The sequence below is a fragment of the Suricata suricatta genome, chromosome 11 (genome assembly GCF_006229205.1).
Source record: "Suricata suricatta isolate VVHF042 chromosome 11, meerkat_22Aug2017_6uvM2_HiC, whole genome shotgun sequence".
Taxonomy (NCBI): domain Eukaryota; kingdom Metazoa; phylum Chordata; class Mammalia; order Carnivora; family Herpestidae; genus Suricata; species Suricata suricatta.
This window is the reverse complement of record NC_043710.1, coordinates 7,362,491-7,384,035: the sequence shown is the minus strand read 5'-3', so window position 1 is coordinate 7,384,035 and position 21,545 is coordinate 7,362,491. Positions and strand designations below refer to the sequence as shown.

Below are 21,545 nucleotides of genomic sequence, written 5' to 3'. Positions count from 1 at the left end.
GCAATCCGGTGATGCCTTGCTCGGCACCCCCTTCCCCTCGCCCTCCTGTGGAAAGAGGAGCTGGGACCGCAGCGAGCCGCCCGGAGCAGGGGGGGAGCGGGGGGAGCGCACGACTCCTCTATATTTATACAGACCTGTGCGGACGGCACACAGACTCGACTCCGTTACCGCACCGCCGCTGCCTCTGGGCCCTCCCAGCACACGCATGGTCTCTTCCGCCGCCCTCGGTCCCGCGTCCCCTTCCCCTCCCTCAGTCGCTGGCTCAGCTGCTCTCCCATAGTTGGTTATTTTGTATTTGGGGCAGTGGGCGTGTATGGGGAGGGGAGGGTGGGCTTCCCGACCTCAGGTCCCAACTGTCTTCACGTTGTTAACTCCACGAGCCCTTCTCCAATAAAACAAGCCAGTCGGGCGTGGTTATACGTTATGGCCTTGTAGTTTGTTTTTGGTTTGGTTTGGTTTGGTTTTTGTTTTTTGCACTAAATGACTTTGGAGGGGGGTTGAGCTGACTGGAGCCTGAGCTGCTCGGTGGGCCCTCCCCATGCTTCCGTCACTAGGTGGCGCTGTCGCCTCGCACCTGGATCAGGGGTGGGGGGGCCTTCCCTCTCCAGAATGGCCCCAGTGCCAGGGTCGGTGATTCTCCTGCTGCCCGTCCTTCCCACTCGAAGTTTGGCCAGAAACCAGCTGGGTTGGGAGACCCCGTCTGCCAGCTGCTCTGTGTTGTAGTTTGCCCTCACTGTGGGCCCTTTGCTCAGAGGAGGCCCCTGTGTACCTTTCCAAATCTGGGTTCCTCCCGCACCAGCTGCCTCAAGTTCAGCCCCAGTGCCCCCTGGGCCCCTGCCAGTTGGCCCCACTGTCACAAAGAAAAGGTCAGTGATGACATTGCCAGGGTAGCCAGTGATCGGAAGGATGTGAGGAAGAAAGTAAACTGTTGGGGTCAGGCCCCCCCATCCCTGATCCAGGGGGTCCCTTCTGCTGCCCTGGTCAGAGCCTCCAAGGAACTGCCAGACCAGCAGGAAAACACGAAGTGTTGTCAGAAACCCGCTTCTGATGAGCTTGTCCCTGGTGCCCCGTGTACGGCACCAGCCTTTAGCTAGAGAACTCAGTGGAACCATCCAGAACCTGGATGCTGCCATGTCGCCAGCCTTGTGACTCCATAGGTGACGTCAGCAGTGGTGGTGCGCCCTGCTGGTCAAGAACGCCAAAGGGAAAGACTTCAATAAAGGATCATGTGCCGACCACCAAAAAAAAAGACCTCACTGCTCTCAACCAAACTTACAGTAGGTTTTTAATCACACTTGAACGTGGTTGCAGCAGACTCTTCATAAAACCTTGGACTAGGGTGGGAGTCAGACTTCCTCATTTCCTCCAACGGAGCTGGAGCCCAGCAGCCCGTGGCACTTCCTGCCGCCTTGACTTTGCATACACTGGCCTTCCCCTGGGAGTCTCCAGCAGGCCCCTCCCCTCGGCCCCCCATGTCCCCCGGGGGTCAGGTCAGAAAGCCTCCCAAACCCACTCTCTCTGGAAGGCTCCATTCCTGCCAGGAGCCAGCAGTGAGCACAAGGCCTTGGCTCTACCTACAGCTTACATCCCAGTGCAGGTGATGGGTCCCTCCAAGGTCACATTTGAGTAGGGACTTGGCAGGAATGACCCTTGGGGGTACTGGGCAAGGCGTCATGAGGAGGTGGGATGAGGAGGCCATGAATGACCTGGGGCCGGTTTCTCCTCGGCTGTCCCCCTGGGTAGCTCTGAGGCTTACGTGTTTAGTAATAGAGGCTCTTGGCGCACCTGGGTGGCTCAGTCAGTTAGGCGTCCGGCTTCAGCTCAGGTCATGATCTCACAGTTCGTGGGTTCGAGCCCCACATCGGACTGACAGCTCAGAGCCTGCACCCTGTCTTCAGATTCTGTGTCTCCCTCTCTCTCTGACCCTCCCCTGCTCTCGCTGTCTCTCTTCCTCTCAAAAATAAATAAAAACATTTTAAAACATTTAGAAAGAAACCGAGGCTCTTATGGGGGTGGGGGAGAAGAAGTTGCTCCCCCTCGGGGTCTTCAGGGGTCTGCGGTGGTAAGGGACCTCCATAACCTGAGCTTGCTTGACCTCCCAGGTCCCTAAATAACCCGCGTCTGATCCTTTCAGCTGCATGGCTTTCCCTCTTGACAGCTCCAAGGTGTTTCGTGGCCCAAAGGCCCTCACTTGGTGACAAGATGGAGACGCGGGAGATGGCTTCCTTCAGGGGACCGTTTGTGCAGGGAACGTGCGTTGGCGGCTTTTCTAGAGGCTTTTCTAGTTGGAACTGAGCTTTCCTCCAGATGAGGGGACACTTCGCCATGGGATGGAGGGGGAGGCCCAGGCCCGGTCTGTTCTTGCTTTCTGTGCTCACTGTGAACAAAGGTGGGGCCCCAACTGGAACCCTGCGCACGCTGGCAGTTGGCTTCCTGCACCCAGTGCCCAGCCCTCTCCGGGGAGGGGCCGAGCCCGCCCCATGCCTGATAAGGAGGTGCAAGGGGCTGCCCTCTGAAGGAAGCTCTGAAGAGAAAGGAGAGGGCGAAGGAAGCGCTCAGCGACCTGCAGGTGCTCAGACGGAGGAGGCCGGAGGGAGTGGCTGACGCTCCAGCCCCCCCCTGCAGTCCCCAAACCCTCACAGGCAAGGTAAACTGGGGGCGGTGGCTGACTCGTCTCCTCCTGCTCCTGCAGCCCCTCTGCCCAGCATGCCTCTCTCCATGGGGCCCTCTGGACTTTCCACCACCCTAAAGAGGCCGTGGCTGGTTGGGGATGTTTGGGGCTGAGCTTCGGGCCAGGACTGGAAGTATTTTCTGTCCTGGGTCGACAACTATTCCCCAGTGTGGGCAGCCGCTGAGGGGAGCTTGGGGGCGCAATGTGAGCTGGGGAAGCAGAGAGAGGTGGTGCCAGGCTCTGGCTATGAACTGGGTGGTGTTGGGTGAGCCCCTTGTTACTCTTCCCCAGCCTCAGTCTTCCTATCTGTAAAGTGGGTTGGACGACACCATTCGGCTAAACCGCCAGTAACAGGGAGAGGGTCTGAGGTTTGCCTGGAATAAATCGGCACCCGCGTCTCTCGCACCCGTGCTGCTGCCATGACATACTGGCTGCCTGTCCAGGTCACCGCAAGGCCACTTGGACTTGAACACGGGCAGCCTACCAGGCCCCGGCACCCTGCCCACTTTGCCTCCTCCCCACCCTCTGTAGAGCCGCAGCCATGGCGGGGATGAAGACGGCCACCGGGGACTACATCGACTCGTCCTGGGAGCTGCGGGTGTTTGTGGGAGAGGAGGACCCGGAGGCTGAGTCGGTCACCCTCCGGGTCACGGGGGAGTCGCACATCGGCGGGGTGCTCCTGAAGATCGTGGAGGAGATTAGTGAGTGCCCCGCTGCCCCCGCCACTGACCTCAGCGCCATGGGGTGGCTGAGCCGGGTCCTGGGGCAGTTCCGGGCCATCTGACTGCGGCACTCGATAACCCTGCCACAGTGACTCAGGCACCATCTTAATCATCTGGTTCCAAAAAAGACATTTCCCCAACTTCCCCTCCCTCCCTTCCTCCCACTCGAGCTGGTTCTGCTAAGTCCCCGGGGAGCAGACCTGGCCACAGTCTGTTCCCCCACTTCTAGCAGCAAGAGGGGCCTTGCCTGGGCCAAGGCAGACATTCCATTCAGGGTCTGAGGGGAGGCCAGGGGACCAGGGGGGCCTACTCCTGTACCCCCTCCGCAGGGCGGAAGCCCTCGGCAGGCTGGTGACAGGCCCGGCCTGGGTGGGAAGGCCCTGCCCCCACAGGAAGTTACAGCAGAGCAGCCTGTGGTGTGGGGCAGGCATGGAGAGAAGCGGGGCTGGTGGCATGGGGGACCCCCTTTGCCTGTTGGGGAGAGGGGCTGCCCCTTCCTGGGTGGGCAGCAGGCACACCCCCAGAAGGCAGAGCGGGGAGGCAGATCTATGATATTTCAGCCGGGAGGCCTGGGGCCTGGGCCACCTGCGGGTGGAGGGGGGGGCAGGCCTCCCCGGACCCGGCCACCCCATCACGTGCAGCCTGGGAGGCAGGTTAGTTGACTTGGGGACAGACCCGGCCTCCCCACCCCAACCCCCGGGGACAGCCTGGCCACAAGGCTGAGGTAGCAAGGAAGCTTCCAAGAGGCAGGGCCCAGGAGGCTGTGAAAGCAGAAGTGGGGAACAGAGGGTCCCTCAGGAGACGGGGCGTCAGACCAAAATGCTGACAGGCCTGGGCTGAGCCAGGGCAGAGAGGGTGAAGACACGGGGCCCCAAGGGAAGACCCCGGGTGGAGGGCACATGAGCAACGCAAGAAGCCTAATAAACAAAGATGTCAGTCAGACAGACAGATGGACAGGGCAGACCTGATCCTCCACCCACTGCTGGGCCCGCCACCGAAAATCCCTTCAGCTCCCGTGCCCACCCCTCCTAATCCCGCTCCATCCTTAGCGTATCACTGCCGGGCCGGCAAGACTGACCACAGCTACCAACACGGGGAGGGACGGCACAGGGCCTGGGGACAGAGGGGCCACGCATACAGCCGGGACAGGGGGACTCCCCAGCAGAGTCCTGGGCTGTGGGGGCACAGCATGGGGTGATGGAGCATGGGGGTGTTCCGAACTGGGGCCTCTAGGCCAGGGAGAGCACCCAGAGCATGACCAGAAGAGACTGGGGTGGTGGCCATTAGGAGCTCGGACTACCCTGGAGGCGGACAGTGGCCACCAGAGGGTATGTCAGTGGCTAAGGCTTACATGTGGACAGGCCCCTCGGGTAGAGACGGGGACAAGGCCTCTTCCGGTGGGCGGTGAGCATGGGCAGGAGGGTGGATTTGGAGGCAGAGATTGGCATCGATGGCACATGGAGGCTAAAAGTGAATGAGGTGGTGCCAAGGCCCGGCAGGGCCATCCTGTCACCCCCGTCCAGCATCAGGCAGAGTGAGTTTAACACAACACAAGTGCCTAGGAGTCTCCACATTTCTGTCCCAGAGGCAGGCACATGGCTTGGTGAACAAGTTTCTGGAAGGACTGAAGCCGGTAGGCGTGTCCCCTGGACCCCCAGGGGAAGAGGCCCTGGTGGGGAAGGAAGGGGACCGGAAGCAGGGAAGGACAGAGGCAGGCCGGGAGAAGGGGCCAAGCAGGAGAGGGGGAGCGGCTGCCACGGAGCCAAGGCCAGAGTGAGAGCAGAGGCTCAAATGCCTCGGAGAGGCTGGCCGGGAGAATCTCTTCCATTCAGCAGCTCCATGATGTTAAGGAGGGAGCGGGAGGCAGGGCAGCAGCGGTGCGGGCGCAGATGGAGACCTGGGCACGCTCTAGAGGGCCGTGCCCATCCTCTGGCTCGCCGTCCTGGAGGGAGACACGTCCAGTGTCACTAGCTGCAGGACAAGAGGGGTGTTCGTGTTTCTGACTATTTCCATCTCATCTGCATTAACGTGCCCGCGGCATGCATCTCACAGACACTGTGCATGCGTCATTCGTGTCCGAGGGCTCGGATCGGTGACCGCTCTCATCTCACGAACTAGAAAACTGCAGCCCAGAGAGGCTGAGGCCTCGGCCACGGTCACAGAGCTCAGAACCAAGAAATGTTTCTGGAGCCCCCGCTGCTCTATCACAGCCTCTGCCTGCTGAGTTCCCAGAATGCCCAGGAGGGGCCAGTCAGCTAGGAATTATGGGAGGTGCTGTGCAGAGGGGAGCCCAGTGCCTGGAGTATGGGGTGGAGGCACTAAGATCCAGGCACTTGGGGTCTGGGGGTGCGCTCCCCTGGGAAGTGGTGTCACAAGTGAGCCGGGAAAAATGAGCAGGGTTAGCCAGCAAAGAGCCATTCCACCATGACCTTGGTCATAGACCCCAAGCCAACCCAGCCTGGCCCTCCCTTGCCTTGGTCAGGGGAGGGGCCGGGCACCACAGGCCTCCAGGATGGGAGGGGTGGAGTGCTCAGCACGGGCGGGGTGGGGGGGGGCCTTTGTAACTGACATGCACCCCTCCTCCGTGGCCCACAGAGCGCAAGCAGGACTGGTCAGACCACGCCATTTGGTGGGAGCAGAAAAGACAGTGGCTGCTGCAGACCCACTGGACCCTGGACAAGTACGGAATCCTGGCCGACGCCCGCCTCTTCTTCGGACCCCAGCACCGGCCCGTCATCCTGCGGCTGCCCAACCGCCGTGCCCTGCGCCTCCGGGCCAGCTTCTCCCAGCCCCTCTTCCAGGCGGTGGCTGCCATCTGCCGCCTGCTCAGTGAGTCCCCTGCTGCTCCCCTCACCTTCCATCCTGCCAGGGTCCTGTGAGGGGGCAGGTCTCCCTGCTTTACAGGCCCAGCCGCTGTCACCTTGTCCTTACAATCCTGTTCCCTATCCTGCCTGCAGGGCCATGACCTGTCCCAAAATACCCAGGAGTGGGTCGGGAGGTTACAGGGCAGGCCCCAGAGGGGCAGGGGGGGTCCCTGCTGAGGTCCCAGCTCTCCTCAGGTATCCGTCATCCTGAGGAGCTGTCTCTGCTCCGGGCTCCTGAGAAGAAGGAGAAGAAGAAGAAGGAGAAGGAGCCGGAAGAAGAGTTGTATGACTTGACCAAGGTCGTCCTGGCTGGGGGTGAGCACAGGCTGGGCAGGCCTGGGGGCGCTGGGCACTAGCACTGGGCCTCTGAGGCCAGGGGCTAGGGGCCGGGCCTGTTTGACCTTGACCTGCCCTCCAGGCGTGGCACCCGCATTGTTCCGGGGGATGCCGGCCCACTTCTCCGACAGCGAGCAGACCGAGGCCTGCTACCACATGCTGAGTCGGCCGCAGCCCCCGCCTGACCCCCTCGTGCTGCAGCGCCTGCCTCGGCCCAGCTCCCTGATGGACAAGACTCAGCTTCACAGCAGGTGCTCCGCCGGCCCGGTCTGCCTCCCGGAGCCACGTCCCCTGGTGTCCGGCTCCCACCTCCAGGGCCACGCCCTCCCCTGTATCCTTACCCCAAATCCATACCTCCTGTTTCCAGGCCTTTCTTAAATGCATGCTTGCCCCTCACCCCTTGCCCAGCCCCCCTTCCCACCCCCCACACCGTACCCGCCTCAACCCTGACCTCTGCCCTGTGCTGTGGACCAGGTGGCTGGACTCATCGCGGTGCCTCATGCAGCAGGGTATCAAGGCTGGGGACATGCTCTGGCTTCGCTTTAAGTACTACAGCTTCTTCGACCTGGATCCCAAGGTGCGCTGGGCTGGCGAGCGGTGCGGGTCTGGGTCAATGAGACGTGGGGACTTAGGGCCAGGGGTCTGGGCTCTGGGAACGTGGGAGACTTGTAGGGCATCTGCTTCTCCACACTCCTGCTTCTTAGCTCTGCCAACGTGATCCCCAGCCGGGACCCTCGTCAGGGGGCTGCCAGGGAGGTAAGGACCACAGGGCAGTGCAGACAGTGGCGAGTACCCCTGGACGCCTGCTCCGGGGTGGCAGATGCCTGGCACCTGAACTCAGAGAAGGTTTCCTGGCAGTGGTGACGCTGCAGGTTTGGGGCAGGCAGGGATGAGGCTTTGCAGGAGGGGCTAGATGCATCTCCCCCTCCCTGCCTGCCGACCCCACCGGCAATCAGCAGGCTCTGTGCATCCCTCTCAGGAACTGTCAGGACCCCACAGGTACCCCCTCACCTGTGATCCCTTTCCTCAATGCCCCCTTTGCTGCAGAACTTCTAAATGCTGTTGTTTTACTGAATCCTTGGGGTCCGTGTCCTTGCTCCCCGGCTCCTGTTTCCAAGTCTTTCCCGTAGGTTCTCCGGACTCCCTCTCTCTCCTCAGCCAGATCCGTCCCAGCATCTTCTGTCCCACCTGCTGAGGTGACCATGCCCTCCATGCTGTCTGTCCCCTGCTCAGTGGGAGCTGGGGCTGGGGTAGGGGTCTCCGGATGTCCCGTCCGGGCTCCCCCGTTCTTCCTCCTGTCTCCGCAGCCTCTGGGGGTCGGCAAGGCCCAGAAAGTCACCCCTCAGCCATCTTTATCCCCTTGCCCTTTACAGCTCACAAGTGTGTCATGTCCAGCACAGATATTGTCCCGTGACCTCTGGACCCAAGGGTCCAGGTGGCCCCACTCTGCTCACAGACCTGACAGGCATCTGGGACTTTCATGGATTCATTGCAAACACCACACTCACCCCATTGTGGATCCTTCCCTTTCCCTCCCTCCCACCTCATCCATCTCTGTGTCCTGTTCATCCTCCCTGGAATGAAAATCCCAAACCACCTGCTCGTCATCTGTCCAGCAGTGAACCTGTGTCACGTGGGTCAGCGCACCCCCCCCAGCCTCCCCATAACAGGGGGTCAATTCCTGTGGTCGCTTATGGCCCCAGCTGCCCAGCCCCCAGGCCATTGCCTTCTCTGGCCCCTTCGCACCTGTCTGTCTCCCCCTTCCCTCCCCTCTGCATTCAGCCCCTCCCTCTCTTGGGACTTTGTTGTTTCCATCTCCTCTTCCTCTCTTCCTTTCCATTGAGGGGTTTCCATGATTCCATTTTATCTCCTTTATATTAGTTTGTTAGCTATACTTAAAAAAATTTTTTTTTAGGTTTATTCATTTTAAGAGAGAGAAAGAGAGAGTGTGAGCAGGAAAGGGCAGAGAGAGAAGGAGAGAGAGAATCCCAAGCAAGCTTCATGCTGTCCATGCGGAGCCTAACATTGGGCTCGAACTCACAAACCGTGAGATCGTGATCTCAGCCAAAACCAAGAGTCAGGTGCTTAACTAACTAACTGAGCCCCCGCAGGCGCTGCCCCCACTGCTGCCTAAACTTTTTTAGTGGTAAGTGTAGACACTTACCATCCAATAACATTCTACCGCTTCTGCGTGGGAACCTTGACAACAGGACACTTGCGTCCCCTCCCAGCCGCTACCTTCTCGTTATGACATTCTTGGATTCTGCGTGTGTCAAAGCCTGCAAGGCCTTTTTTAAAATTTATTTTTATTTATTTTGAGAGAGAGATAGAGAACAAGCTGGAGAGGGGCAGAGACAGAGAGACAGCATCCTAAGCAGGCTCCAGCTGTCAGCACAGAACCTGATGCGGGGCTTGAACTCACAAACTGTGAGATCATGATCTGGGCCGAAATCAAGAGTCAGACGCTTAACTGACTGAGCCACCCAGGTGCCCTGAGATGTTGTCATTCTGGTTGTCACTGTCATTATTATTATGATGTCTTGAGAAATCATTCACATGCCATATCACGTGTCCATTCAGAGTGTCCAACCCAATGGTTTTTAGTATATTCACAGAGCTGGGCAGCCATCAGCACAATTTTGTAACATTTTCATCACCCCCTCCCCAAAATCATGCTCATCAGCAGTCACTCCCCATTCACCCCTGACCCCCGAGCCCTAGGCAACTCCTAATCTCCCTTCGATCTCTCTAGATTTGCCTTTTCCAGACATCTCATGTGAAGAGCTTACAGTATGCGGCTCTTTGTGACTGGCTTCTTCCTACCGGCATCACGTTTTCATGTTTTAGCATATTTCACTGTTTTATTCGTTTTTAGTACAAGATGGTATTTAAAAAAATTTTTTTTGGTAATGTTTATTTTTGAGAGAGAGAGCATGAACAGGGAGGGGCAGAGAGACACACACACAGAGAATCCGAAGCAGGCGCCAGGCTCCGAGCTGTCAGCACAGAGCTGGACACTGGGCTCAGACTCCCGAGCCGTGAGATCGTGACCTGAGCCGAGGTTGGATGCTTAACCGACAGAGCCACCCAGGCGCCCTGCAAAATGGTATTTCCTTGTGTGGGTATGCCACATTTTATTTGTCCATTCAGCCATTACTAGACGTTTCTTTCCCCCTGCCCCTACGTGTTGGCTGTTATGAAATATGCTTCCATGCATATTCCCTACAAGTTTTTGATGGTCATATTCTCTTGGATCACTATTATTTTTACTTTTGACCAGTCATTTTTTGTTAAACTTTTTGTTTTGTGATAGCTGGAGATTCCCAGCCAGTTGTAAGAAATAATACACAGAGGGGCGCCTGGCTGGCTCAGTCAGGAGAGCCTGTGACTCATGATCTCAGGGTTGTGAGTTCACATCCCACGCTGGATGTAGAGATTACTCAAAAATAAAATCTTAGGGGCGCCTGGGTGGCTCAGTTGGTTGAACATCCGCCTCTCGATATTGGCTCAGGTCATGACTTCACAGTCATGAGATCAAGTCCCGTGTTGGGCTCCACACTGAGCAGAGAGCCTGCTGGCCATTCTCTCTCTCCCTCTCTTTCTGAGTGCTCTCGCTCTCAAAATAAATAAATAAACTTTTAAACATAAATAAAATACAATCATTAAAAACATCCACACAGATCCTAGACATGTGGAGAGCCTTTACCCAGTGTCCAATAGCTTCACATCCAGGATGTCGATACCAATGTGATCAAGGTTTGGTTCCGGGCGCCTGACGCGCTCAGTCAGATGGGTAGCCAACTTGGCTCAGGTCTTGATCTTGTGGCTTGTGGATTTGAGCCCCGTGCCGGGCTCTGTGCTGACAGCTCAGAGCCTGGAGTCTGCTTCGGGTTCTGTGCCTTCCTCTCTCTCTGCCCCTCCCCTGCTCGTACTCTGTCTCCCCTCTCTCTCTAAATAAATAAACATTAAAAGAAAAAAAAGTTAAAAAAAAAAAAAAGGATTCGGTTCCATCAGCCAACTGTCCTGTAAAGACATTTAAAAACTATAGCAGTCTTTTATATCTGCCCCCACATTCACCATTTCCTGTCTCTTTATCCCCGTTCATAGACGCAGATTTCCAGCTGGTACCATTTTCTGTCTGGCAGAAGGACTTCCTTTATCATTTCTTGTGGTGCCGATCTACTGGCGATGATTCTTTCCGCTCTTCTATGTCTGAATAACTCATTATTTTGCCTTTGATTTTTGAGAGCTCTTTTAACTCGGTGTAGAATTGTTGGTTGACGGTTTTGTGACTTACGGTGCTTTAAAAAAATGTCGCTGCACCTTCCTGTGGCTTGCACGACCCCCAACAGGGTGCCCTGTCATTCTTTGCTCATCTGGATGTAATGTGTCTTTATTTCTCACACTTTTCTGATTTTTGAATCCCTGGCTTAAAAGAAGGTGATTATCCGCTGCATTGGTTTCCTGCTCAGTGAGCTTCTTGAATCTGTGAGCTGATAGTTTGCATCAAATTGAAAACTTTGGGGTCCTTATTTTTTCAGGTATTTTTTCCTGCCCCCTCCCTTGATGAGATTCTAATTACATAAACTATTGGACTACTTAGGATCATCCCACAGCCCACTGATGCCCTGTTCGGTTTTTTTTAGCTGTCTCTTCAAGTCTTTTTTTTTTTTTTCAATTTACATCCAAGTTAGTCAGCATATGGTGCAACAATGATTTCAGGAGTAGATTCCTTAACGCCCCTCACTCATTTAGCCCATTCCCCTCCCACAACCCCTCCAGGAACCCTCTGTTTGTTCTCCATATTTAAGAGTCTTATGTTTTTGTCTCCCTCCCTGTTTTTAAATTATTTTTGCTTCCCTTCCTCTGTATTCATCCATTTTATATCTTACAAGTTCTCATATGAGTAAAGTCATATGATATTTATCTTTCTCTAACTAATGATACCTTCTAGTTCCATCCACATAGTTGCAAATGGCAAGACTTCATTCTTTTTGATGGCCGAGTAATACTCCATTGTATGTATATATACCACATCTTCTTTATCCATTCATCCATCGAATCCACGCTCTGGCGATTGTCCATAGCGCTGCTATAAACATCCGGGTGCATGTGTCCTTTCACATCAGCATTTTTGTATCCCTTGGATAAATACCTAGTAGTGCAATTGCTGGGCTGTAGGGTAGTTCTATTTTTTTAATTTTTGAGGAACCTCCATACTGTTTTCCAGAGTGGCTGCACTGGTTTGCATTCCCAACATTAGTGCAAAAAAGATGCTCTTTCTCCGCATCCTCGCCAATATCTGTTGTTGCCTGAGTTGTTCATTTTTTTTAGCCATTCTGACAGGTGTGAGGTGTATCTCGTTGCCGTTTTATTTGTTTTTCCCTGATGATGAGTGACACTGAGCATCGTTCCATGTGTCTGTTGGCCACCTGGATGTCTTCTTTGGAGAAATGTCTGTTTGTGTCTTTAGCCCATTTCTTCACTGGATTATTTGGTTTTTGGCTGTCGAGTTTGATAAGTTCCTTATAGATTTTGGATACTAATCCTTTATCTGATATGTCGTTTGCAAATATCTCCTCCCATTCTGTCCATTGCCCTTCAGTTTTGCTGATTGTTTCCTTCACTGTGCAGAAGTTTTTTATTTTGATGAGGTCCCAAGTCTTATTTTTTTTAAATTTTTAATGTTGTTTTTTGAGAGAGAGGAAGAGAGAGACAGAGCACAAGCAAGGGAGGGGCAGAGAGAGAAGGAGACACAGAATCCGCAGGCTCCAGGCTCTGAGCTGTCAGCACAGGGCTTAAACTCATGAACCATGAGATCATGACCTGAGCCGAGGCTGGACGCGTAACCCGACCCACCCAGGCGCCCCGCCTGGTCTTTTTTTTTTTTAATGTTTTATTTATTTTTGATACAGAGAGAGCCAGAGCATGAGACGGGGAGGGGCAGAGAGAGAAGGAAACACAGAACCGGAAGCAGGCTCCAGGCTCCGAGCTAGCTGTCAGCACAGAGCCCGACGCAGGGCTCGAACCCACGAACGTGAGATCTGACCTGAGCCGAAGTCGGAGGCTTTACCGAATGAGCCACCCAGGCGCCCCCCACCCCCCGGTCATTTTTTATTTAATGCCAGACACTCCATCTTTTTATGTTCTTGGGTGCTAGATTTTCTTTTTTATGGTCCTTTATTTTTAAACTTTGTCGAGGGATGAAGTTAAACGACTTGGAGACAGTTCAGTCCTTCCAGGCTTGCTGTGCATATTAATTAGGCAGGACAAAAGCATCCTCTACTCGAGGGCTAATTTACCCCATGACGGAGGCAATTGCCTTCTGAGAACTCTATCCAGTGCGCCGCGCGCATCATGAAGTTTCTCTAATCTGGCTTTTGGGGAGTGTGAACCGTTCCCACCGGTCGTTTCGTGCTGGTAAATGTTCCACTGGCTCCTGTCAAGTGTCTCTTTTCCTATCAGCCTTGGGTCGTTTCTTGCCTCACACACGCTGATCGGTGCTTAGCTAAAGTACTCCGGAGAAGTCTGCTGATCTTCCGAGCTTTCTCTCCGCGCAGCTCTCTCCTCTCCAGTCCTCTGTCCTCTGAATTCTAGCTGCCCTGGACTCACCAGAGCTCACCTGCATTTCTTCAGCTTGGAGAACATGCCGGGCTCTCTCTGGGCATGCGCTGTGTTTTGTTTCCCTTCCGACGGGGTCACTGTTCTGTGTGGTCTCTTGTCCAGTATCTAAAAACCCGAGAGTCTTTGTTCTCTTTGTTTTTTTTTTTTTCAAGATTTTATTTTTAAGTAATCTCTACATGCCTCAGGGGCTTGAACTCACAACCCCGAGATTGAGAGTCCCATGCTTTACCAATGAGCCAGCCAAGCGCCCCTGTTCTTTCTCTTTTTTTCTTAAATGTTTTTATTTATTTTTGAGACAGAGAGAGACAGTGTGAGCAGGGGAGGGGCAGAGAGAGAGGGAGACACAGAACCCGAAGCAGGCTTCAGGCTCTGAGCTGTCAGCACAGAGCCCGATGCAGGGCTTGAACCCACCAACCGCGAGATCATGACCTGAGCCAAAGTCAGACACTTAACCTACTGAGCCCCCCAGGCACCCCCCCTTTCTTTTAAATTGTTTTTTAGGGGTGCCTGGGTGGCTGAGTTGGTTAGGCATCTGACATCGACTCAGGTCATGATCTCACAGTTTGTGGGTTTGAGCCCCACGTCGGACTCTGCTGACAGCTCAGAGCCTGGAGTCTGCTTCGGAGTCTGTGTCTTCCTCTCTCTCTGCCCTTCCCCTGCTTGTGCTCTGTCTCTCTCGCTTTCAAAAATAAATAAGCATTAAAAAAAGTTAAAAATTATTGGCTAGGAATAGAATTCTAGGTCAGAAACATGCCCCTGCCAGATCTAATGCCACCTTCCCGTGGTCCGGGTCCGGGTTCAAGTCTAGTGCCACTTTTATTTTTGGTCCTTCCATATAAGACCTTTTGATTTTTTTCTTGGACGGGGAAGGGAGGTTCCAGAAGCTTTTAGAATCTTCTCTTCATCTCCTGATGCATTGAAATCTCTTAATAATATGTCCTTGTATGGATTCATTGATTGGCCTGCACACCTGCTGAGCCCTTTCAAATCAGAAACCTGAGTCTTTTGGTTCTGGAGAAATGCCCTAAATAATCTCAATAATTTCCTCCCCATCACGTTTCTCTTCCTTTCTTCTGGAACTCAGTAGCTATTAGACCCCATGGATTAATTCTTCAAAGAAAAAAAATGAAGACATTTATCATGTCTTTCTCATTTTTTTAAGATTATTTATTAACTAATTGTTTATTTTTGAGAGAGAAAGAGACAGAGAGAGAGCAGGAGAGGGACAAAGAGAGAGGGAGACACAGAATCTGGAGCAGGCTCCAGGCTCTGAGCTGTCCGCACAGAGCTTGACGTGGGGCTCAAACCCCTGACTTGAAAGATCATGATCTGAGCAGAAGTTGGTCACTGAACCGACCCAGCCATCCAGACACCCCTAAGATTTTTTTTAAGGTTTTTAAGTTTATTTATTTATTTTTACAGAGAACAGAGCACATGAGCAGGGGAGGGGCAGAGAGTGAGAGGGGGAGAGAGAGAATCCCCAAGCAGGCTTTGAGTGCTGTCAGCACAGAGCCCAACACAGGGCTCGAACCCACAAACTGCGAGATCCTGACCTGAGCCGAAGTCAAGAGCCAACACTTAACTGACTGAGCCACCCAGGTGCCCCTAAGATTTTTTTATTTCTACATAATCTCTACACTCAATGTGGGTCTCGAACTCACAATCCTTAGTATTTCTTTTTCGTGGTAACCATTCTGGTAGGTATGTAATCATTCCTCATATGGTTTTTTTGTTTATTTGGGTTTTTTTTTTCATTTTTCTAAATGTTTGTTTATTTTTGAGAGAGCCAGAGCGCAAGTAGGGGAGAGGCAGAGAGGGAGACAGAATTCGAAGCAGGCTCCAGGCTCCGAGCTGTCAGTACAAAGCCTGACGTGGGGCTCAAACCCAGAGACTGTGAACTGTGAGATCATGACCTGAGCCGAAGTCGGACGCCCAACCGACTGAGCCCCCCAGGCGCCCCTATTTGGTTTTTTTTTTAAACAGTTTTGCTTAGCAGTAACTTACATGCCAACAAAATCACTCAGTGAAGCATTCGGTTTGATTGTAGTTAGTAAATCGTACAGTTGTACAGCCATCACTGCCATTAAGTTTTAAGGTATTTCATCCCCCAGAAGTTTCCTGGTGCTGTTTATAGTAACTGCCCCTCCCACATCCAACCCCAGAAAACCACTGATGTGCTTAAAGCCACTGTGTGGCTTGAATTCACATTTCCTTGATGACTAATCAGATTGAGCCTTTTTTCATATGGCTCCTAGCAATTTGGATATCCTCTTTTGTGAATTTCTGTTAAACTTTTTTTTTTTTTTGCCAACTTTTAAGGTTGAATTGCTTGTCTTTCATATTGCTTTATAGGAGCTCTTTATATATTCTGTATCTGAATACTACTTTGTCCCGATAAATACATGGTGACTGTATCTTCACACCATGTGCTTTGCTTTTTCGATTCTCCTAATGGTTTATTTCGATAAAAGGACCTTCTTAATTTTAATAGAATCTGGCCTTCTATTTTCAGATATTTTTCTTTTATGACTGATATCTTTTGTATCCTGTTTAAGAAATCTTTTTTTTTATTCCAAATCACAAAGATGTCGTCCTATTTTTCTCTAAAAGCTTTATTTAAAAATTTTTTAAATGTTTTTAAATTTATTTTTGAGAGACAGAGAGAGACAGTGTGAGCAGGGGAGGGTCAGAGAGAGAAGGAGACACAGAATCGGAAGCAGGCTCCAGGCTCTGAGCTGTCAGCACAGAGCCCGACGTGGGGCTCGAACCCACGAACCATGAGATCATGACCTGAGCTGAAGCCGGACACTTTACCGGCTGAGCCACCCAGGCGCCCCTCTAAAAGCTTTATTATTTTAACTTTAGGGTTTAGATCTGCAATCCAGATGGAGAGACAAATTGACCAGTAGAACTACCGAGAGTCAGAGAGAGATCCAAACATTTACATTCCTCTGACTTAGGACAAAGGTGACCCCTGAGTCACTGGGAAAAGGATGCTCTTTTCAATAAATGATACTGGGTCCATTGGATCCCCATATATATGTTTTTAATTTTTTTAATGTTTATTTATTACTGAGACAGAGAGAAACAGAGCATGAGTAGGGGAGGGGCAGAGAGAGGGGGAGACACAGAATCCGAAGCAGGCTCCAGGCTCTGAGCTGTCAGCACAGGGCTTAAACTCATGAACCATGAGATCATGACCTGAGCCGAAGCCGGATGCTTAACCGGCTGAGCCACCCAGGCGTCCCAAAAAGATTTTATTTCTTAAGTTATCCCTACACGGGATAGCCCTACACGGAACATGGGGCTCGAACTCACAACCCTGAGATCAAGAGCCAACACTCCACCGACTGAGCCACCCAGGCCCCCATCCCCATATATTTTTTAAATGTTTATTTATTTATTTGGGGGAGGGAGTGAACAAGAGCAGGGGAGGGGTAGAGAGAGAGAGAGAATCTTATCTTAAGCAGGTTCCACGTACAGTGCTGAGCCCAACACAGGTCTCGATCTCATGACCACAAGATCATGACCTGAGCTGAAATCAAGAGTCAGATGCTTAACTGACTGAATCACCCCAGTGCCCCAGGGTACCCATATTAAACACACACACACACACACACACACACACACACACACACACACACATCCACCTACTAATATCAATTCCAGCTAGATTGCTGTCTTAATTACAACACCTTTATAATTATGCTCCTTTTAACACGGCATCCTGGCCTTGTTTTACAAACGAGCGCAGCATTTTGTCTCTCCCGGAGGATTTTAACTGGTTGAAGTTTCCTTCTGCTCCCTACTGACTTCATTCCCTCCAAGCTCTTTCTCTTCTTGGCCTCCGTGGGTGACTCCTCCCTGCCTCTTCATGTCGGGAGGGCAAGGCTCCAGGAAGCCACTGAAAGCCCCAAGGGGGTGAGTAGGGCTGGCACTCTGGGGGGTTCCTGGGGGTCCTGGGGTAAGGATGCCATTCTTTGCAGGGGTTTTCTCTTTGGCTCATCCGTTTCTCAGCAGAGAACCCTCTGATCTCCTGACTGGGAATAGAAGACTCACTGCCAATGTCTTGCGTGACCATGGGAAGGGCCGGGGGTGTCTCACGTTTCAGAACGTCAACTTCTCTTAGTTCATCGGTTTCCAGCACAGTGCAGCCCCTCACCCCGCTGTGCCTAGACTAACTACCAGATGCAGGGCCCCTCTGGCTCGCCACCTCCAGAGAATAAATCTCTGGCTTCTGCCAGGTGCCTGGCTGTCCCTGGGCTGCAGGGAGTGGGGGGTGTGGGCTTCCTCCGCTGCCGTCCTCACCTCTCACTGGAGGGTCCCAGCGGGGAGCCCATCAGGGACCCCCACGTGTCCTGGATGCTTTTGTCCAGATCTGTGTTCTTTTTGCTGTTTGTTTTCTGCCTATTTTCTAAACTCCTTAGTGCCTTCACCACAGAACAGGAGAGGGGAGAAGGGCAAGCCATCCTGGCTCTCTCTCCCCGTAACTCCGCTCCCCTTCCCAGTTCTGCTTTCCACCTTCCAAAATGTCCTCAGCAGACCCCACCTGCAAGAATTCCCTCTCCCTTTGTCCTTTGGGATTGACCCTTTGATTGCCTTTGCTGTCAGTAGTGGCGGGTTTCAGAGGGACCATGGACTTGGTCTTCTGACCTTTGAGCTTTGTGCTCCCTGTTCCTTCTCTCTGGAAGGTTCTCCCTGTCACTCTTCCCTTCAGTGGCCCGCTGCCATCCTTGGGGTCACAGGGCAGTCCGAAATCTCCTCCAGGAAAACCTGCCTGGATGCCTCTTCATGTAGAGGAGCCCCATGTGCCCCGTTCCCTCCTCTCTCATCACCGTCATCCTCATGATGTCCTTGTCCAAGGTCATGGGTGAATGGCCCCTCGGAAGCTACTGCTTGATTGTTTCTATCGCAATCTTGAATTGCCTTATTTATTTGTTGATTGGTTTACTCTGTCCCCCTTCTGCCCCCACAGGCACACAGGGGTCATGCAGTCAGCTTTGGTCTGGAAAGCTTTGCAGGGAGCTAGGTCCCCGGGCAGGACACACGGCTGGAGTTGGACTCTGCTGCCCGTGCGGGGCCACTAGATGAACTTGGCACAGTGCAGAGGGCGGGGCTGAAGGCTGAGGCTTAAGGGGTCCAGGTGCACAGGGTGCTGGGGGCACTGGGCACCTGACCAACCCAGCCTCCCCCCGACCCCTGCTGCAGACAGACCCGGTGCGGCTGACCCAGCTGTACGAGCAAGCGCGGTGGGACCTGCTGCTGGAGGAGACCGACTGCACCGAGGAGGAGATGATGGTGTTTGCAGCCCTGCAGGTGCCCGGCGGGCCAGGGGACCCGGGGGGCTGGGGCGCAGGCCAGACCCAGGGCTGGGAGGGTCTTCCGTGGTGGGTTCCTGGGCTGCCCACCCAGCCCTCCCTGCCCCTGTGCCCCCCCGCCTCCAGTACCACATCAACAAGCTGTCCCAGAGCGGGGAGGTGGGCGAACTGGCCACCACAGACCCGGGGCTGGACGACCTGGACGCGGCCCTGAACAACCTGGAGGTGAAGCTGGAGGGGTCGGCGTCCACAGACGTGCTGGTGAGGAGGAGCTTGGGTCAGGGGCTGCGGTCAGGGTCAGGGTCAAGCGCGGGGACCTGGCCCTCCTCTGACTCCTCTTCTCCTCAGGACAACCTCACCACCATCCCAGAACTCAAGGACTATCTCCGCATCTTCCGGTGAGCTTGGGCCCAGGACTGGCGGCGCCGCTGGAGGGGGCCCAGTGTGGAGACAGAGCACGGCCTGTCACTAATGTGCCTGTCCCCTCCCCAGGCCCCGGAAGCTGACTCTAAAAGGGTACCGCCAGCACTGGGTGGTGTTCAAAGAGACCACGCTGTCCTACTACAAGAGCCAGGAGGAGGCCCCGGGGGACCCCATTCAGCAGCTCAACCTCAAGGGTGAGCGGGGGTCACCAGGCCCGGACAGGGACAGGGGCAGGAGCCGGCTGGGGGTCCACCTGGCCCACCCCGGTCTCCCTCTCGGGGCAGAGGAAGATACCCTCAGTCCTGAGGCCCTGTGCTGGGCTGGCATTCTCCCAGGGACCTCTCAGGCAGGGCCCCTCCCCCCCCAGCCTCCTACTCACCCCTTCGCCTCCCTTCAGGCTGTGAGGTGGTCCCCGATGTCAATGTCTCCGGCCAGAAATTCTGCATCAAACTCCTAGTACCCTCCCCTGAGGGCATGAGCGAGATCTGTCTGCGGTGTCAGGATGTAAGTGAGGGCAGGCAGGGGTCGGCGCTGGGCTGGACTGAAGGGGGAGTGGGGACGGGACAGGGGCGGGGGCCGAGCCAGAGCCCCCCCAATCCCTCACCGCCGTCCCCTGTCCCTCGCTCCCCAGGAGAAGCAGTACGCCCACTGGATGGCCGGCTGCCGACTGGCCTCTAAGGGCCGCACCATGGCCGACAGCAGCTATGCCAGCGAGGTGCAGGCCATCCTGGCCTTCCTCAGCCTGCAGCGGACGGGTGGCGCGGGCTCGGGCAGCCACCCCCAGGGCCCTGACGCCTCTGCCGAGGGCCTCAACCCCTATGGCCTTGTTGCCCCACGCTTCCAGCGGAAGTTCAAGGCCAAGCAGGTGCCAAAGGAAGTGGGTGGTGGGAACGACCACAGCATTTACCTGGTTGCCCTTGGTCCCTGGATCTCCACAGAGCCTTCCTCTAGAAAGCCACATGCTCACTCGTTCCTTTTCCTACCCGAGTCCTTGAGACTGAGCGTGCTGGTCCCCAGCCTCTGGGAGGGGTCACGGCCCAGCTGCCCGAGTCCACCTCGGGGCCTGGCCCAGCTCCTAGCTGCTGCGTGGTGAGAGGGTGCGCTGTGGAGGTCCCGCCCCTGCTCCAGGCTCAGCCTCGGGTCTCCCTGATGGGGACAGGCAGGGGGGTCTCAGGGACATCGGGCGCCCCTCACCCATGTGGTCCTGCAGCTCACCCCACGGATCCTGGAAGCCCACCAGAATGTGGCCCAACTTTCGCTGTCCGAGGCCCAGCTGCGTTTCATCCAGGCCTGGCAGTCCCTGCCTGACTTTGGCATCTCCTATGTCGTGGTCAGGTACGGTCCCCACCCCAGCCCACTCTGCCCTCCCCTCCTGCCGGGAGTGGGGGCACCCCAAAGCCTCCCTCCTGCTCTGTGCGGGCACCCCACCATCCTGCGCCCCCGCAGCAAACCCCAGAGTGAGAGACCAGGCCAGGAGGGCAGGGGTCCCGGTTCCCGTCCCCACTCTGCCGCAGTCCGGTCCCTCCCGAGGCCGAGGTCTGCTGCAAGGACACCGAGTGCCCTCTGCCCATTTTCTCAGCCTGCAGAGACAGCCAGGCAACAGATGGTGGTGGTCCCCACAGGAGTTGTTATCAAAAGGCCCGGACAGTTTGCCTGATGCTGCCAAAGGCTCGTATAATGCCTGTTACCAGTTAAGCCTCGTTTTCCAGATGAGGAGCTTGAGGCTCAGAAAACGGAAATGACATGAACACAGCATGCACGGGGCTCTCTGGGGTGGGTCCCGGGGCCCATGCAGGGCAGGGCTCTTGCTCACACTCTGTCCTCCCTGGGCACTAGGTTCAAGGGCAGCAGGAAGGACGAGATTCTGGGCATCGCAAACAACAGACTGATCCGCATCGACTTGGCCGTGGGTGACGTGGTCAAGACCTGGCGTTTCAGCAACATGCGCCAGTGGAATGTCAATTGGGACATCCGGCAGGTGGGCGGGGAGTGCGGTGGGGGCGGAGTCAGGGCGGACGGGGCGGGGCCAGGGCGGATGGGGCTGTTCCCGTAAGCCCACCCCCACCGGCCCCTCTGGATGTTTGCTCTGCAGGTGGCCATCGAGTTCGATGAGCACATCAACGTGGCTTTCAGCTGCGTGTCCGCCAGCTGCCGCATTGTGCACGAGTACATCGGGGGCTACATTTTCCTGTCCACGCGGGAGCGCGCCCGCGGGGAAGAACTGGACGAGGACCTCTTCCTGCAGCTCACGGGAGGCCATGAGGCCTTCTGAGGCCTGTCCCATTGTCCCCACTTTTGCTCACTACCTGCTATGGCCACTTCTAAGCCCACACACACCCTCTCCTGACAGGCACTGAGCTGGGCACGCTGGCCTGCTGTCACTGGCTTTGTGCAGACCAGGGACCTAACTGGACTAGACTCTGCCATCCCCCAGGCTAGAGAGGGTGGGCTGTGAGCTCATACAATACCCACCCTTTCCTTGTCCCAGCGGCCAAGGTCAACACCGCCTACCTAGCTATAGTCCCTGAGTACACACGGGAGGCTGGCTGTGGCTGCAAGAAAATTCACAGTTTCAAACTGGAATTTC

At 54.8% G+C, this 21,545-nt stretch overlaps 2 protein-coding genes across 2 annotated transcripts in view; both read left to right on the top strand.

The window, feature by feature from the left end:
* The window catches only part of STIP1 (stress induced phosphoprotein 1), a 12,453-nt gene extending 11,304 nt beyond the window's left edge, over positions 1-1,149 (top strand). Inside the window, exons 11-12 of the mRNA XM_029957406.1 lie at positions 800-908; positions 1,084-1,149. Coding sequence (XP_029813266.1) covers positions 800-908; positions 1,084-1,149 — 175 coding nt within the window. The remainder of the gene's footprint in view (positions 1-799; positions 909-1,083) is intronic.
* Positions 1,150-2,507: 1,358 nt separating this feature from the next.
* On the top strand, positions 2,508-21,541 carry FERMT3 (fermitin family member 3). The gene is made up of 15 exons (XM_029956411.1): positions 2,508-2,647; positions 3,203-3,372; positions 5,989-6,222; positions 6,453-6,572; positions 6,676-6,844; positions 7,068-7,170; positions 18,426-18,533; positions 18,662-18,796; positions 18,884-18,933; positions 19,028-19,152; positions 19,356-19,462; positions 19,590-19,823; positions 20,169-20,293; positions 20,795-20,936; positions 21,051-21,541. The coding sequence occupies exons 2-15, from the start codon at positions 3,213-3,215 to the stop codon at positions 21,228-21,230; spliced, it is 1,992 nt and encodes a 663-aa protein (XP_029812271.1). The 5' UTR covers positions 2,508-2,647; positions 3,203-3,212; the 3' UTR covers positions 21,231-21,541.
* Positions 21,542-21,545: the final 4 nt, after the last annotated feature.

Coding starts and splice junctions, on each gene's coding strand:
- FERMT3 (XM_029956411.1), top strand. CDS start 3,213: ATGGCGGGGATGAAGACGGCCACCGGGGACTACATCGACTCGTCCTGG. Junction 18,534..18,661: donor TGGTGTTTGCAGCCCTGCAG/GTGCCCGGCGGG, acceptor CCCCGCCTCCAG/TACCACATCAACAAGCTGTC. Junction 18,797..18,883: donor CGGCGTCCACAGACGTGCTG/GTGAGGAGGAGC, acceptor TCTTCTCCTCAG/GACAACCTCACCACCATCCC.